This window comes from Mesoplodon mirus (assembly GCF_964341445.2).
Source record: "Mesoplodon mirus genome assembly, chromosome: 1".
NCBI lineage: Eukaryota > Metazoa > Chordata > Mammalia > Artiodactyla > Ziphiidae > Mesoplodon > Mesoplodon mirus.
This window is the reverse complement of record NC_138976.1, coordinates 213,363,829-213,382,228: the sequence shown is the minus strand read 5'-3', so window position 1 is coordinate 213,382,228 and position 18,400 is coordinate 213,363,829. Positions and strand designations below refer to the sequence as shown.

At 42.1% G+C, this 18,400-nt stretch overlaps 1 protein-coding gene across 1 annotated transcript in view; it reads left to right on the top strand.

The window, feature by feature from the left end:
* Window positions 1–724: 724 nt before the first annotated feature.
* SECISBP2 (SECIS binding protein 2) overlaps window positions 725–18,400 on the top strand; it is a 39,102-nt gene continuing 21,426 nt past the window's right edge. Inside the window, exons 1-10 of the mRNA XM_082626596.1 lie at window positions 725–863; window positions 1,867–2,015; window positions 7,179–7,428; window positions 7,675–7,798; window positions 9,078–9,307; window positions 12,548–12,629; window positions 14,331–14,422; window positions 15,971–16,093; window positions 17,396–17,518; window positions 17,691–17,697. Coding sequence (XP_082482722.1) covers window positions 828–863; window positions 1,867–2,015; window positions 7,179–7,428; window positions 7,675–7,798; window positions 9,078–9,307; window positions 12,548–12,629; window positions 14,331–14,422; window positions 15,971–16,093; window positions 17,396–17,518; window positions 17,691–17,697 — 1,216 coding nt within the window. The 5' untranslated portion in view covers window positions 725–827. The remainder of the gene's footprint in view (window positions 864–1,866; window positions 2,016–7,178; window positions 7,429–7,674; window positions 7,799–9,077; window positions 9,308–12,547; window positions 12,630–14,330; window positions 14,423–15,970; window positions 16,094–17,395; window positions 17,519–17,690; window positions 17,698–18,400) is intronic.

Genomic DNA, 18,400 nt, shown 5'->3' with positions numbered 1-18,400 from the left:
GGACACCAGGAGATGAGCTGGAGCTGCCTGCGTTTACTGCTTGAAATAGCTGGTAGTCACTCAACAGAGGAAACCTACAATCAGCCTCCAGTTGAAGATTTTCAACCTCATTAACCCCTATCGGTCAAAGGCTTGCACTCTTCACCAAGTAAGCAAGAGTGCTTGCCTCTGCACCGTCCCTCCCTCCCCACTTCCTCACTCCGTGTCTCCCACTTCCCATCCTACCTAAAGCCTCCTGCCCTGGAGACTGCTTACTTCCACCCTACTTTTCCATCTCTACCTTTCCCAGCACATTCCCTAGTGGTCAATAGCTGTCTGTTGAACTGAGCAGTTTTGAAATTCTTTTCCGCGGTTACTTCCAAACTGCTTTAGGTTCCTGGAAATTTAAGATGCCAAATCTTGTTGGCTTTCTCCCTTCGTAGGACCACAGGGTATGCGGTTCCCTTAAGTTCCCAGCCTCCCCACAGACCCCTGCCCCGCTCCAGGTGCCCGCCACCCTGTGCATCGCCCCTCGTCCAGGCCTGGCCGACCGCATTCCGGGGGTTGTCCGCTGTCTGCGGAGACAGTCTCCTGTAACTGCACACTTGGCACGCGCCGGGTTTCGGCGGCCCAGAGGGTCACCCCACCGGGCACCTCGCGCAGGCCCAAAGCCGTCACCGCGCACACTTCCGGCCGGAAGCAGGGCGGGGCCAGGGCGCGTTTTTGTGACGCAGTTCCTGGAGTTCGCGCCGAAGGTGGAAAAGCGGGTAGGAGGAGCGTCGCGCTTCGGTTCCGCCTGCTGTCGGGCTACTGGCCTACCTGGCCAGGCCTCTTCCTAGCCACCCGCCATGGCGTCGGAGGGACCGCGGGAGCCCGCGGGCGAGGTGAGGATGGCGGCCCTGGGCACCCCAAAATGATGGTCTTGCGCGGACGGGGTAGGAGCTGGATTAGCGTGGCCCGGAGGCTGGTTGGGGACAGGGCCGGGGGCGTCGGGGTGGGCGGCCGCGGTCCCCAGCCCCCAGGCGCGCCCACACGGCCCGCCGTTAAACGCGCTGAGAAAGGACGCTGTCGACGGGAAACCGCCTCTGGTCCCGAGGCTGCAGAGGGGTTGCGCTACCGTGCCGGCTCACCTCACTGCTGATTAGGAGCGGAGTGTTTAAAGCAGCTTGTTAGTAACTTTTTTCTGAAGCGGAAGTTTGTTCGACGTGCTCAGAGTACCTCTAGAAGGAGCCCTGGCAAAAGCATAAATCGGCTTTCACACAAATTAAAAACCATGATTATAAGTTGTTAGTGGAAGTAAATCTCTCAATACAGATATAGAAACTGAAAGAAAAAAAGCCCAACAAATTTTTTTATATTCATATTCCAAGGGTTCATGGCGATAGAAAGATTTTCTAGCAACGCTTACTTTTGCGTTTCAACAAAACAACGTTTAGTGCTTCGCCGAGTGAAAAGCAAGTTTTAAGTTCTTTGGGAAATTTAATAGAAATAAACTTCCGCAGTGTGTTTTGAGCGCTGCAGTTAAATTTGACAGCCTCGATTGTCCCTAACTCAGCTGAGAGAGGTAAACTACCATATTCTATGTTAAAGTTAAGGAAACATTGTCACTTGTGGTTCTAACTATACAGTCTGGGTTGACTTTTACTCTCACTTTAATTGGTTGTCCTTATTTTTCATTTTTAATATCTGGTAGACTGCTTTTTCTAGTGAAAAAGTGTTTGCGGAGAAATTGTTAGCAAACAAATTCTTGTCTTTGCTAGGCAGAAGTATTTGGACAGCAGCATTAGCATTTCTGGGGCTTCGAGAAGGGAGGGACTCTCCCTTCCCCCCCCACCCCCCCACTTGGTTGATCTCAGAAGGTAGCCAAAACCCCCTTTTTTTCCTCAGGGCATCAAGTTGTCAGCAGATGTCAAACCATTTGTCCCTAAATTTGCTGGGCTCAGTGTGGCATGGTCAGAGTCTTCAGAAGCACGCGTTTTTCCCAGCTGTGCAGCCACGACATACTATCCATGTGTCCAGGAACTAACAGTGCCTGAGTATGTATCCTTCTGAATGTCTTGCCTTACCTGGGGGCTTTGTTGCTTGACTTTAACGGTGATTAGAGTTGAAATATGCTGCGGCTAACACATTAACGTTTTCAGAGCAACTGGAGAAGATGCTCCTCGGCCAAGAAGCGTCTGAGCCATGAGCACAGCTTAACTGTGTCCCACACCAAAAACTGAAGCTCCAGCTCTCCTTCTCTTTCTCCATATTCATTTGATTATGTTTGGCACAGGAAGTGGAGACTGCATTGCATTTATTAGTGGGAAGTGTGCACTTCATTTGTGCATGCAGTTTATAACTGTATCATGTATCTAATGCGAGACGAAATGGCAGGAATGAGTGGGCGAGAGGAAATTGGGCAAAGACACGCCCAAACAAATAAACATGAGGAATGAGTGGGTTTTGCTTTTCTCTGTTTTGCTTTATCCATGTCCTATGGAGATGGAGTCTACAAATGCTGGTTATAAATTCTTCTAGATGTGAGTTGAAAGAAGGCTTCTATTGTCCTTTAAATGTTCTTTTTCCTTCTCAGGATTTATTCTCTAGGTAGTTACAAAATGGTTTCCATTTCTTAGCTGAATTTAGAAAAATAAGTGTTAAGCCTTGCACATAATTGTGTGGGTTACTGGTAGGTTTATTTTTAAGGCATGAATCACCTTTATGCTTATGTAAAAATCCTTGTCTTTATGTTCCTTTGTTGGGTCAGACTTGTCTCCTTTTTTTCCCCATACCTACATGGTGTAATTGAAGATGGTTTATACTTCATACAAATTCTAGAACTGTGTTCACAAGAATGAAAGTTGAAATGAATAAGAAAATCGTTGGGTTGTCTGGTGTGTTTAGGGAATAAGGAAAGTTATATTTTTTGACGAAAGTTGAAGTCCTGCCTGAACGTGCTGAAGGTCTTTGGTAGGAATACCAGGTTTTCCATTGTAATTTCATCCTTTGTAAAAGGGAGGTTGGCATGGGTCTCTTTTGAGTCATTTCCTACCTTGAGTGGCTCACACAATAAAATACAAGGTGTATCGCAGTCAGTGACAAGAACTCTTAAGTCATCTGCTGGGTGAAATTCTAGTGACCCAAAATAAAGGTGGAAAATATTTGTATAGCTAAAGCAGCATTCTGGCAGTAACATGAATTGAGACTAATCAGAGGCTCAGGGATGCTAAATGCTGAATTTTAAAATTATGTTTCTTAACCCCTTATCCCTTTATAGCTTTGATTTTTTTTTTTTAATTGTTTATAACCACTGAAAAGGTTGACTGACAGTATTCCTGCCTGGCAAGAAAACAATTAAAGACAAAGGAGGCATGAAACCAAAGGGCAAGTTTAGAAAGAGTGAGTGCCTTTAAAGTGGGGATGAAATGGTGAGACTTTACACAGTAGGGAAGTGATTATCTAGTCACTTCTAATATAAGTTAAGACTTGCATTGCTATAGTCAGATTTTGTTTAAATGGAGATCTCTTGCTGCCTTGAAAAACGGAATAGAATTTTCTGTAACAAACATGATATGTCCTCTTTCCTACTTATTCCAGGATAGCAACCTAATTCTGTATGTCCTTAAAGGAGTGACCTTTTACAGAATATCCATCTCTAGTACCTCTTGCAGTGCTTGCCAGGGGACTTCATTTATTCATTTGGAGTTCATGAGTGAAAGGCTATTATATGGAAAAGCACTAGTTCCTAAGCGGGGAAAGACTGTCTCATGAGCTATGCTCCTGTTTTTGTCTTATATATAGATTTGAACTGGTGGAGATGGAGGAACACGAACTACCAATCTCTTCCAGGTTTATGTTATAGACAAGACAAATATCAGTAGAAGTATTCTGGTATATAGAATTGGCCATGTTTGGGAAGTAGTGAGTATTTACCGGTGTAATGAACAAATAGAGGTTATGCCAACAAAGTAAGTTCTCTGTGCCCAGTCATCATCCCTGGACGGTGGCTTTGTTGATTGTCATGGTACCTGCTTTGTGACAAATCCTGTGTAACACATGCATGAGGACATGTGTGTTCTGCTTGGGAATTACTGAACATGTTCATTGCTTTCATGCTTGCCACCATCCATGAGGTTGGCAGGGAGGTGTAGTGTTACTTTACACAGGGGAAACTGAGACTAGAAATGCTTGTCCAAAGTTCCTCAGAGACGTAGCACCAGGACCAGAATTAGCATTCAGTTCTTCTGACCTGAGTTCATTGTATTCCCCACAGCTGCTATTGCTGTCGGTAAAGTCGAGCTTTTTCAGTATCTTGTAGTATACTGTAAAAATCACAGTGCCAATGGATGCTTTTAAGTTAAACCTCTCATCTATGAGAATTAGCAGTTCTCCACAGAGTGTGGCTCATGTCAGGTGGGTGGGTGGAGGAGGGACTGGATTCCTGACGGGTCCCGGCCTGGTTAGAGGGGACCAGATGCAAGATACGTTTGGGAGACAGTAGAGGAGTAAGGCCCCATTGTTAGGGGGAGGCCACTAGTCGATTGGCCTACATGGTACAGCTGAAAAGTTAGGTTTGTTGGCTAGGAAATAGAGAGCTCTTGGGGGTGTTTTGCTTGGGGTCATGATAATCCCTCCTGGTTTCTGGCTCAACTTAAGGGAAAGGGGCTTGAAGGTTTTGATTGGGTTCTAGGCACTGGAAATAGAGAAGAAAATACCTGGAGACCTGCTGCAAGAGAAAAGGGTTCAGTGGTTGTCCATATGGGTTTTGGTGGAAAAGACGCTATAGCAGTTTCCAGTTGAATACATGGAAAGATTTGGGATTATTCGTGAGAGCATAAGTTGGCAAGTGGGGCTGGTTTGGGGACCAGTTGTTATGTTTTGGAGCTACATGTGCCAGATGGGGGAAAAGTGAACTAACTATTAAGTGGAAATGACCTGTAAGTTGGAGATAGAGGCCTGGAGGTGGTGAAAGTGTTGGAATTGAAGTATGTAAGTGAAGTCCTGAGCAGAACGAGGAGAAATTCTGACTCAGAGTGAGCCTGCCAGATGAGATAGGGAGAGTGTAGGGGAGGCCACGCCATGGAGGAACCTTTGGAAAATGGGTGAGAGCAAGGAGAGGGCAGAGGCTGCCAAGTGCAGGCTAGTGGAGCTTTTCAAGTGATGTGATAGAAGTAGACACCACGCAGTAGAGGCTACTGAGCTTGGCAGGAAGGAGGGTCCTGGGAGACTTGGTGGTCGTCGGTAGGGATGGGGTAAGGGGAAGTGGAGCTGAGAGATTAGCAGGGGAGGTTAGGGGCTGCTAATAGCAAAAGGAGGGGGGCAGATGAGACGGTGGGGCATAGAGGAAGTGTGTTACTGTGGTTAAGGGCCGTCTGAGTGATTCGTGGCAACTGCAACTTTAGAGACGAGCCATTTGAAGCCCCAACCGCAGATGCTGTGGGTTATCTCTTTGAAGTTTTGTGTTGTATATTGCTCTCTGCATGTAACTATATTTACCTGGGATGGAAAGGAAAAATATCAACTTTCCAGAGGAAGAAGGATCAGTGAGGGGATAGAAACCCAAGTGACTTGTCCAAAGGGGGAAACCAGATTGTGACCCAACCTGAGGTCTCCTGATTCACAGGAGAAAAATTTTCTGGGTGACAACAGCCTTCAAAACCACTACTGGATCCTGCCTCCTCCCACCTCCCTTTCCTTCTTTACCTGAATTTCATTGCTTTGTTCATTTATCCATTTTTTGGACTTGGGATACTCATTTTAACTTTTTTATTTTTTATTTTTTTGCTATCAGCCCATCTTCTTTGCCTGTCTTCTTTTGTGGAGAACAGGTTCTTCACCTTCATCTGCCCTCCATTAGATTTTCTGAGCATCAAACAAAATAAAACAGAGATTCACATCTAGGGTTAGCATCTGGGGAGCAGGATGAAGCTTTGAATCTTTCTCTTCTCAGCAAAGAGCAGCACTAGCCCAGGTGTTCTGTGGGGCAGAAAAAGGTCAGTAAAAGGGTTCGTTGGGGTTTTAATCAGGAATATTTCATTACTAGAATCAGTTGCTTACAAGAAAAAGATCTTATAAGATTTAAACTTATTATAAAATGTCATGAATTAATGGACAGTGATTCCAGGCAGTTCAGTGCTGCATGGAAGCGAAAGCAGTGGACATTCTCATCAGTGTGTTACAGGTCTAGCCTGTAGATAGCGACTCCTTTCCTTCTTCAGTGCAGACTCTTACTTGCAGCAGAGTAGAAACACGACTTCTAGTAAGTGGTGCCTATGCCCATATCTCCTGACACTTGAACAGATGGAAGATCATGTGGGATGTCTCGTCATTAGCTTTGGCTCTTCCTGCCTTTCAGTGGACCAGTACACTTTGGGATTTCATTGATTTGCTACAAGATACTTTGGAGCTCTGGAAAGTCACAGAAACATCTGCTGGTGCTTATTTGTGGGAATGAGAAGATAGTGATTTGTATTTAACTCAGCTGCTTAGCATTTTGTCATTGTATCAACTTTCATTGCAAAATGGTTGAAACCTCTGGCCGTATACCAAATTTGCTGAAAAAAAATCAATGTTAAATTATATTTCATTTTAGCCTGGCAGCTTGAGAACGTTGAGGCAGCATCAGTGGTCACAGGTGGTTCCATCTTGTTAGCAGCGTGTGTAGTTCCTGGACCACCTTGTGCGTGGTGTCCCCATTGCAACTCCAGCCCCAAGAGTCTGTAGAGCACAGGGTGTGGCGGTGGGCTTGGAGCAGGGAAGGGGCTGGACAGCTGTCTGCGGGCACCTGGGGCCTCAGGAGGCAGGCCCTGCAGGTTGTCGGGGTCGAGGTTGGATGGGCAGTAAAAAACTCCCTCTGCTGAGGGAATGGTCTGGATGGCTCCTTTGGCCAGGGTTGCCGAGAGAGGCTTTTCCAGATATTTGACAGCATGAGAGTGGAAAGCTGCTGGAGCATCCTTGGGCTTTTCTAATGTTCCTTATAATGGGGTTCTTTCATGGAGGTTCCAGATACGTAATGAAAAAAACAGAACTAGGTGAGCATCTTTCTTTGCAGGTTAAGAAAGAAGTGCTCAGAGGTTTCATTTGGTTTTTAATTTGAGGTATTGCTAGAATAAATGACCTCAAAAATAGTAAAAAGTTTACATTTGTTTATTACAAAATATTAAGCTCCTTGGTTTGTGGTATGAAATCTGCAACTAAAATTTACCCTTTTTATTTAGACAGAAACTCTATGCTGAAGATATGGCTTTTGGAGCTTCAACTTTTCCACCTCAGTATTTATCTCCTGAGATCCCTCTTCATCCGTATGCCTGTTCTCCTTACACCCTGGAGTCGTCACAAAATGTTTGCCCGGTGCCTGGCTCCCAGTATGATTACAACCAACCCAGTTGTTTCAGAGGTTTTCAAACCGTGAAGCCACGAAACGAGCACATGTGCCCTCTCCCGCAAGACACAAAAGCTCTGTTTAAGGTCTGTAAATGTTTTGGTTTTGTCGGTCACTTTAGCATTTAAAACATAAAGAACTGGTAAGTTCTTGCGTGTTATTTAAGGTATTTAAATTTTGAGATATTTGAAATTCGATATGGTCTAACTTTTCTAAAAAATGGTTGAGTTGTACTTACGAATTTGCAAATTTGAGCTTTTTTTATAGTGAATTTATGTTACTTTTTAATATGTTACTTTTCAATTATGTTTACTTTTTAATGTTTCCTGCAGAAGAAAACCTGTGATGAGCCGAAGTTTGACACTAAGAAGACTGATGGACCTATATCATCTGATTTAAAATCAGTTAAAAGTTCACCTCGTATGTCCATTCATGCTGAGAACAGTTTGAAATCAGGTAAAAATAACATGCTCTGTATGTTATGTCTTCCTACCCTGTCTACCCCCAGAAACGTCTCTGTTCTTTGAACTATTTTTGTGGGCTTACTCATCATGAAAAACTGAGACCATCAGGTTTCCTGTGGGATCCTGGGGGCCTTTCCTCCCGGGGAGGGAACTTGTTTGTGTGGGCTCTATGACATGTCCTTAACATGTTATTACCTTGTTTTATGCAAGAACTTCTGTCAAGTCACATAGCAAGTAGGTGATAATCACCCGCCTCAAAACAGTTGTTAAATAAAAGTGAATTACAGTCACATCCCTTGTACTATATTTGATCATGTTCACCCCTGAAATAGCTTCTCTGGTATTCTGTTGGGACACTTTTTAATACGTGGGAGAGTTGACTATGGTTTAAATCCCATCCTAAACAATACCAAACCTGGGGCAGGACAGTCATTCAGAGGACATGTCTGCTCTGGTCTTGAAAACTGCTGTTCCAGTCTCTGGCTGAAAGTTAGTGATTATATGTGATGTCTTGTTTTTTTCCTGTAAATTACTTACTATTGCACGTTGATCACAGCCATCATCTGTTTATATAATAACTTAAAACCTTTGTAATAGTGTACTTACTGGGAATGGTCTGTCATTTTATTTACATGTGTAATTTATTGTTACTTGATATGTAACTTTTTCTCTTGGTGTTGACTTCACTCATAAACCATCTGGTACGTGGTAATGTGAAAGAAAATTTGAACAGTTAACTGTAATAACTCTAGCCTTACAATTAAGTAATTTTAAAAATGCTGGGGCTTTATGGCATTGTAGCCTGTAGCATCATTCATTTGCATTTGAAGGAGAAAGATGGGAAAGAGGTTATAAGTTTAATTTTACTTGTTTCTCTCCAGTTTCTTCCAGCAAACTAAAACATGGAAATTTTATTATTTAAAGAAAATTTGTAAGAGTCCCCTTAATCTCACAAATCTCTAAAGTGTGTATTAAGAATAATTGAAATGCCCAGCTGCACAGTCAGGTTAAGGTAGCTATTTCATCCACTTTAGAATTACTCCTAAAATTTGCAGTGTGTTTTCGTTTTTCTGCTTGGTGGCCCCCATGGTCATTTATGTTTTCCACTGTTACAGAGAAGGTTAACAACACTACAAAAAATTAGGCTGTTTGGACAATAACGTGTTGTTGCATCAATAGCAATAGACTTTCTACTCTGCAATTTAAGTGTGAGTACAGGTCATTAGACAACATCTAAATTTTTACCCCTACTTTTAATTCTGTAAATACAGATGGTTATTATAAACGAACAGACAGGAAATCCAGAATCATTGAAAAAAGTGGATCTGCCTCCAAACCTGAGTTTGAATTTACCAGGTTGGATTTTCCTGAACTGCAGGGTCGAGAGAACAGTGAGATACCAGAGATACAAAAGCAGCTCAAGTGGGGGCCGTTACGCTCTGCCTCTACTGACGTTCCTCTTCTAAGAGAAGTGGGGAAACCTGCTGCGGTGTTAGCAGAGGTGAGTGCAGCCTCCTGCTCTTTTTGTTCCCTTCTTTTTTCCTTTCTGCTCAGTGATGGATAGTGATGCAAGGACATCACTTCAAATACTACACTTCACATCTTGGTGTGGGAGGGGCCTCTCAGTTCGCTTGGGTGACTTTCTCTGTTGTTTGAACTGTTTATAGTCAGGCTGTAACACCTGGTGTGGCTCTTCTTTCCAGAGAATCACTTAGCAAGTGTCTTCATATCTGGTGGCTAGAAAGCATTGCAGTGTCTCAGGAGAAGATTCTAGCATGGGTTCCTGCTTCCACAGCGCACTGTGAAAATGTTGTTTCTACCATTGCATTCTGGTAGCACTTTTTCCAGTACAGGGAAGAAGATTTTTTTAAGTCCAGTAGTAATGTTAAAACTGCGTAGTGTAACTTCTGATTTTTCCAGGCTCTTTATCTGCACCTCTGTCTTGTCATTGATACGGAAAATGTCATTGCGATAAGTGTATTCAGTGCCTAATAATTTTAAATTGCACTGTTTTCACCACTTGATGTCAAAGTTTTACTCCATCAAATTGACGCATTTTCCTCTCAAACAGATTGATTTTGAGACTTCCAGGAAAAACCTTTATTGGGTTAGTAGTCCCTAAAATGGCTTGTGACAAATTGGGGCGCCCATCCCAGTATGGAGGTAAGGAGAAAGAAGAAACAATGAAGAAAACAGAGCTCACCAGTTCATTTACCTCTTGAATGGAGAAAGGATTTCCATTTCCTGTCCTAGCACTTCTGTTGGGTGCCTGGATACTAAACCCTCTGAAGACTTGGTGGTAGTGGCTTATAATGTGCAGAAAATAAATCATTCCCCACATGTTGACCCTTAGACTGTTACACCTTGGTGTTTTCCTTTTACACAGTGGTGATAAGTAAGGCCGATTGACTGATACAGAAAAATCACAGTTTCGTTAGGCAGCTTTGTGACTGCTTTCTGGGCCCTGGCTGGGTGTATGGAATAGCTGAGTAGTCGAGGGGCTCCATGCTTTGATCATGGGTGGTCAGTGGATAATTCCAAACCTGTGAGCACTGTACAAAAGTAGGACAGAGTACAGCGGGTCCAGGGTGAGTGGAAGCATGACTGACACTTTATGTCATGGTCACTTGTTACATATGAGTACTGCATATGTGGACAAGAAGTAAGGCATATCATGCTATGTGGGGAGGTGTACATACTCACTGCTTTATATATTCACACTCTTGAATTATGTGTGGAGTATTTTTTGTGTTTTTTTCCCATTTTCCCTCTAAAAGAAACCTTTTTTTCCTGATGGTATTAGTAACATCTTTCAACATGAGAAAAATATTCAGAAAAAAAAATTGAAGCTGTACAACCAAGAGAAGACCATGTTTGACACTTATTCTTTTTTTAATGGTACATTGTGGGAATTGAGGGGCATTCCCCTCAATTTAGGATACACATGTATGATACAAGCTTGTGTTTGAATTTTTCAAAACTTGTGGGAGTTTTCCAGTGTCATTTAATAACTGTTGCATTGAATCTTTGGTATTGTTACATGTAATTTATTTAACCATTCTTGAATAGGTAAGCCATTTCTAGTGTTTCATTGGCTTTGGTGAGCATAAAAGTTACGTTTACTCAAAGAACAGGCTGTGTTTAAATCATTTATGTTATTCTATTTTCTCCTTTGATGAATTTATTTTTTTTTAGTAAACATAATTGCCTTTACATGCTGTGTCTATCTGGAGCCCCATAGAGAACACAGCAGCCTATAGGATGGGGCCGGAAGAGAATTTGTTTCTCAGTGTGCAGTCACTTCCACAGAGCCATGCTGATGCCACATCACCTCCTCCAGGACTAGCCCAGTGTTTTGGAAGCTGAGAAAGGTGCTAATAGAAGGGAGAATGGCATCTTTCTCTTTGCCAGACTCCCAACCTCCCCATGCCTTTGGAGTTTCCAGAAATGCTTCATTGAAAATAAAAATTCACTTCCCCAGTCACCCTTGTTTTGCATCCATTTGGTAGTAGCAAAATGAAATTATCGAGATTCTGTTCAGAGGTTGGGCCTCAGGCCTGCAGCGGATTGAAGCAGACAGCTCCGCACTCCTGGGACGGGGTGGGTGCTCTAGGCGGCACCTCCTGCAGGATTTGTATGGTGTGCATCTGTCAGGCAGTAATTTGGAATTTGCAGGTTAGCAAGTGACACCTGCCCGCCCAGGAAGCCCTGCCTGATGTGTGTAGGGAAGTGGTGGGTCCTCTGGGGAGGCCCTGGGGCAGGAAGGCCCAGGGTGAAGTAGGTATTTCCAGGCCCTTAGTGAGCTCTGCCACGGGGCCAGGAATCAGCGGATGCCACATGGAGGATTTGGCTTCACTTCTATTTGTAATGAAAATGGGGGCTTTCTGTCCTAGTTGAGGAACATGTTCTTTCCATTGTTCTGAAACGGCTCTTGGAGGTTAACAGGCTTCTACTATCCAGGCCGAGAAGTGGCACAAGGCATATTCAGCAATCAGCTATTTTGGCCACTGAACAACTTTTTTTTTTTTTAACTGGGCTTAGATGTAATGCAATGGTAAAATGGATAAGTTTATGAAACATGAACTTCAGAATTTATTTTAAATCCATTCAGTGCGAATTTATCAGTTTCCTTTCACCTTGGCTGCTGGTCATTTTGAGGTCTCTCTTAATGTACTCACTTGTCCCCAAGTGTCGTTTGGTGCCTCTTGTTCCATCCATGTGGCAGCTTTCTGTCTGTGAAAGGGAGTACGTATTAGAAGGCCTGTATTTGTTTCTGTGGGCACGTTCAGGGATTTTTTGAGCCTTGGTGTGGGGGTGTGGTGAACGACAGCTTTTGCCTTCACAGTGGGCACTTCGGCTCTAAGAATCGTGTAGGTAGTCTGTGCTGACTTGGAAATTGTTGGTTGTATGTTGGGTTTTTTTTCCTAAGTTACATGATACTGCGTGTGGTGTGATCCCATTATGGAGATCCATTTAAAATGATATACAAATGTTTATCTCCTAAGCAAAGAAATAGAAGGATGCTAGCTAAGCTGTAGACAGTGGATGGTTTTTCCTCTAGGGAATGAGATTTGGCAGAAGAAAGTAATTTAATTTTTCACATTATGTACTTATGTGTTTGGAATTTTTAATTAGAGTTATGTTTTGCAGGTTTTAAGAATGGCGAAGGAAGCTGTATATTTCAAAAATAATGATGACTTTTATTTTGAAATAGTAAGAAAAGAACTGGTTTGTTTTTTAGGGTGAAATAGTGGTGAGGAATAATAATCGGACCGAATCTGTAACTGATAATGCTGCTACCAGTCGCTCTTCATGTACGAGAGGTAAGAGTGGCTACCAAATATTATTTTAAAATATAAAAATTGTCTATTGTTGTTGTCTGTTTTCTTAGTTCATTTTCAGTCTAGTGCAACTGAAATGTTTTTGTTTTAAAGCCTTCTTTAAGGCAGCTGATGGGTTGATAAACTGGCATCATTGTTAGAAGACTGAAGTAAGCAAACGAGATCCCACATCCATTCACAAGGAGTGTAAACTACATACAAGTAAAGAATTAAAAATGAAATGTTTGTCCAGTTGAGACATTTTATGAACTCAGAAATGATTCCTTTCTTAAGCATTACCTATATCAGTGGTTCTCATAGTTTTTGGTCTCAGGACCTCCTTAATATCCTTTAAAAGAACCCCAAAGAATTTCTGTTTATTTGGATAACTGTCAATATTTGTAATATCTGAAATTAAAACTGAGAAATACAAAATACTTACTAATTCACTTTAAAAGTAACAGTAAACCCATTACAGGTTAACATAACATATTTTAATTAAAAAAAAAAAAAAAAACTATTTTCCAAAGTTAAAAAACTAGTCAGGAGAGGAGAGCAGCCTTTGCGTTTTAGCAGCTCTTCAACGTCTGGCTCAGGAGCTCTGCTTCGGCATTCACCTGTTTCACTGTTCTCTGTCGTACAGCCTCTGGAAAACCCCACTGTACTACGCTCATGGGAGAGTGAGAGTGGGGAAGGCAGGTGGCACATTCCTGTTACCAGGAAAACAGTTTTGACTGTGGACTCCTGAAAGGGTCCTGGGAGTCTCAGAACTTTGAGAACTGCTGGTCTGTCCTGACCTGGCCCAGAAGTGAGATATTCAGAGAGAGTTCAGTAGATTCTGCTTTTGAAGTTTTTGTGAGTAGCTTGTCCTAACAGAAGACCTTTTTACAAAATTATTGTAGATTTATTCACAGGTGTGTTTTCTATTGCGTTAGCATGTTTGGTACGTACGTGGTTCAATAAAAGACCTTCACTTTAGCAACCGCTGTGAAGATGCACAGCTCTGTGGTGACAAGAACAGCCTGTCTCCCCACTGTGGGGTAGCCACAGGCTGCTGACATGACCTGTCCGTGTCCTGATGGATGTCCTTTTGTTTTGTCTGTATATACAGTTTCATGGGCACCTACGGAGTAGTGTTGCTATACTTATGCCTATGTTCTAGAAAGAAAGAAATTACCAGTTATTGTGGTAGCTGAAGTTTAGTGATCTTTGATTTCTGATGTTAAAGGTACACATCAAGGTTACTAGGGCCACAATTTGATCTTTAGCTTATTATTTCTGTGTGTTTGCCACATGGATGTATTTGTGGATTATTGTTTTTTAATGGAAACTTTTTTGTTTACCACCTGCATCTCCAAGTTAACAGAACAGTTCCTAGGAAAGTCAGTTGCCCTTACAAGTTAATTCAGCATGCATGTTCCAAGAAGAAAAACAAATTTAGTGGATGCTGTAGTTTCCAAGAGAATGTTCTTAACAACACCTTAATTTAACTATGCTCTTGAGTACTTCATGTAATGCATGCTTGGAATTTCTAAGGAATTTCTTTTTTACTGTTGGGATTGTTCAACAATTTTGGTTATCTTTGAGCAGAATTATCTTGGACACCAATGGGTTATGTTGTTCGGCAGACATTATCTACAGAACTGTCACCAGCCCCTAAAAATGTTACTTCCATGATAAACCTAAAGATGGTTGCTTCATCAGCAGATCCTAAAAATGGTAGTATGTCATCTTCTGAAGTTTTATCTTCGGAGCCTTCGTACAAAGAGAAACATGTTGTCCATCCTACTAAAAAGGTACGTGTCACACTTTGATTATGTTGCTCTTCTGTACCACTGGATTGGCTTTCTTTTTTTCTCAAAGCGTGTTGAGAAACGCCTAACTGAAAGCGTTTCCATTCAGTACTGTAGGCACTAATCTGAGTTGGTTGTATTCAGTACTTGAACTGAATACAGTCTAGGGACACAGGTGGTAGCTTTTATACACAAGTAAGGATGTGCATGTTAGACCTGTGGTCTTAAAATATCTGTGGACCATTTTGAATTCTTTACAAGAGAGATGCTGGCAGTAGCTTATGCTCTGGTATATAAAATACTGCAGTCTTTTGTCTGTTGATTTTCCATTGCTTTTACCTACCAGGTACTGGTAGCAAGATAATTGTGTGCCACATTTTGCGATCATCATGTATGTTAATTGATTCTTGGTTAATTGCAGCTTACTTACTATATGATAGCATTTCAGAATCCATTTTTTCCTTTCAATTCAAATAATTTTAAGTTGCTATTTTTCAATCCCTAGATTTCTTTCTTGAAGAGCCTTTTTTTACTGGGCTAGATTTTGGTTTTGATTTTCATCGTGTACTGATACATTATTTTAAGTTGAAATATGGTCGTATTTGTTTAGTGCCGGTTTCCTATCTTTTTGAGTGTTAGGATACTTTTTGATATCCAAAGTGTCTTAGACCATCCCACACAAACAGAAGCTGTGTGTTTATGCTTGGTTGATTGAGGAATCTGTGCTGGTAACAATTAATGGTGAAGTCAGACCTGTGTGCCTGTTCCCTACAGCTTTATGCACATACTTGTGAAACACAGGAGGCGGCTGTGAGACCCCTCCAAGTACACATGGAGACTGGCCAGCTCCAAGGCCCCGCTGGCGTCGGGGCGCAGGCTGCACAGTAGGCCACCAAGTCACCATCTAAATGAGCTTTTAACACTCTTAAGAGTTAACAGATTTTGTTTTATTTTCCCAGCATCTTTTTAAAAATTATTTTTTAATTAGAGGTGTAAGAAAAGTTTATTTTTGAGAAGTCCCAAAATAAAGATGAGAAAATGAGGATCTCCTGTAATCTTATGACCCAGATGGCTTTGCATTGTGGTCATAATTTTTTTTTCCCCTCTAAAACTTTCTGTATTGTGAATTTTTATTACTGAAATAGCACCTGTAATATTACAAGGATCTAATTATGGAAAAGGTCCTTTTCCCATGGCCCTTTGGCCCCCATCCCTCTAGGAGCCTCCATTAACAACCTGCTGTCTGTTCTACCTCAGGGCTCCTGAAAACATAAATAAATAAAGATCGTTTGTTTTGTTTTAAGTTTTTTTAAAAAAACAGAAATGGGGGGGTACTTCTCTGGAGGTCCAGTGATTAAGACTTCGCCTTCCAGTGCAGGGGGTGCAGATTCGATCCCTGGTTGGGTAGCTAAGATTCCACGTGTCTTGCGGCCAAAAAACCCCAAAAAAAACATAAAAGAGAAGCAATATTGTAACAAATTCAATAAAGACTTTAAAAATGGTCCTAAAAACCCATGAATTTTGCTTTTTTTGTTGTTGCTGTTGTTCTAGTCCAGAGCATCACAAGGTGACGATCCTGAGCAAAATGAAGCCTCAAGGAAGAATAAGAAAAAGAAAGAAAAGTCTAAATCGAAATATGAAGTCCTGACAGTTCAAGAGCCACCAAGGATTGAAGTATATTTACATTTATTACTCACCTTGTTTGATATAATAAATGGGTCTTCCTTAATAGAAATATGGGTTCATACTGGTTGCTGAAGTAAAAATTCTCCAACATTTTCTTTAATAATTGTAGTGCTAAAGAAAATAGTTGTCACCCATTTTCTTCAGTTCTTCATTTTCGTGTCCCCAGCGCAGTGCCCATCTCATAGCAGGCTCTCAGTAAACGAATGAATGAATGGCCTAGAGACAAAACTACTTGTATTGAAATTTAATGGTGTGTATGCCCTACTACTAATATATACCCCTCAGTATCTTCTGGCCTGTTTTTTTCTTTGCTTTGGCATGCTGGCTTCTGCAGGGCCTCCTTTTCTATCTAGATGTTTTGGTATAATGTGCTCCACTATTGAGAGAAACTTAGAATACTATAGATCTGTCGTGGACCCTGGTCAAGAAGAGAATATCATGAATTTCCGGAAGTGGTCTTTAAATTGTTGTCCAGTGATACTCCAAGAATGTCCCTGTTCTCCAAGGAGCTGTCCTGGATCCTGATTATGTTTCTCATGGGTCTGCAGTACCAGACTCAGCAGCCTGGCTCCTGGTGCTGGCAGAAGGGTCTCTCAGCAGTGCTCCCAGGCAGCCAGCTTAGGGTCAAGCCCGAGGTGTCCCCACAAACTCGAGGGGCTCCCGGGGCTTTTGGAACATTCCCTTGAGAGTAATGGGGTTGCATGTTTGAAAAACCTATGACTGCGGTAGAGCATTGTTGTTTGGGCCAACAAAGAACTCATTATTTCTGCCCACATTTTTCACATAACTTCTCCAGGGTCCCTAAAATGTGGACAGAAGCACATAAGACATTTTAAAATGATTTAAACATTGTTTAGAGACCTGTTCCTTTGTTTCTTTTTTCTAGTCTAGGCTCAGCACATGTGACAAGATGCTTACATCTCCTGAGTCCAGATTGATGGTTTCCCTAAAGAAAAGCATAGTTGAAGGATGGGTGCTTGAACACTCTTGTGCCAGGGTGCTTGGAGCAGTGCGTAGACTGCTTGGTGAACCCACATCCTTGAGGCCCCTGCTCTCTCTCTCTGGAGCAGGGAGATTCAAACTGCGGTCCTTAACTTTGTTCTAAGAGTGAAATAAATCCGAAGCACTTACATTAGTTTTTTGTTTTTGTTTTGACTGTTTTATAACACCTTTGAGCACTTTTATAAGGATATTTTTATGGAAAGAAAATAAGAGCAAGGAAAAAGTTGTAGTTGGGCTTATTTGATAATTGTGATTTGCGAAGAGCTAAAGGGTGTGTGGTTTACTTAGGATGCCGAGGAGTTTCCCAATCTGGCAGTTGCATCTGAAAGAAGAGACAGAGTAGAGTCACCGAAATTTCAGTCTAAACAGCAGCCACAGGTAATTTTTAGATTGAAACCACAATTGCTTTTGGCTTAACTTTTCTTGCTAAACTAAACTCCTGAGAAAAACTGCTTTCCGGACTTCTTTGTGTACGGGGACAGGTGGTTTTGTTTTGATTCATTCCTTCATTGGGGAACCACATCCAGTATGTTGAGACAAAGTTGCTCTTAAGCTAAAACTGCTTTGTCACTTTTGTAATTAGTCTATTGGTAACTGCCATTGCTGTATCAGAAAGGAGGGGAACACAAACTGCCTAACTTGGAGTTAAAGAAAAAACGTTGACTTAGTTTATTCAGGAAACAGAAGAATCCCTTTGTGAGGCAGTAATGTCTGACAGAAGGAAAAAAGAAAGCCACCAGCATTTCACTCAGGTAGTCAGGATCAGAGGAAGAGATGATTCTTCACTTGCCTCAGCCCCTCTGTGGATTCAGGAATGAACTTGTAGTTCATAATCTAGATGGAGAACTTACATACTTTGGGCATGTTCATTGTCATTTTGCCTTTCAGAGTGGGGTGATTGTTTTCACATGTGTGAAAAGTAAAATTCTAAACCCATGTACCTTGGCATTCCTACGTTGTAATTTGGTTATCTTCCATCCCCGCAGAGGTCTCTGTAGCCCGCCTGTGCTGTGCTTAGCACTCACCCATTGCCATGAGCCCTCACCCAGCATGAATTTGGCATCAGGGAAGAGAAGAGTGGCGGGGGGCAGGAGTGGAGGTGCTAAAGCACAAGAGACAACACGTCCATACAGCCTTATACAGCCTCAAAACCCAAATCAGAACGATTTCAGAAATAACATTTGTTTAGAGTGTATCTGACTTCGCGCCTAAATATAATACTCACCGGCTGGGTGTGTCTGGGACTTGTATAAATTTTTGGTCATGCTTCCATGGTTTCGTGGCCCTTGGTTG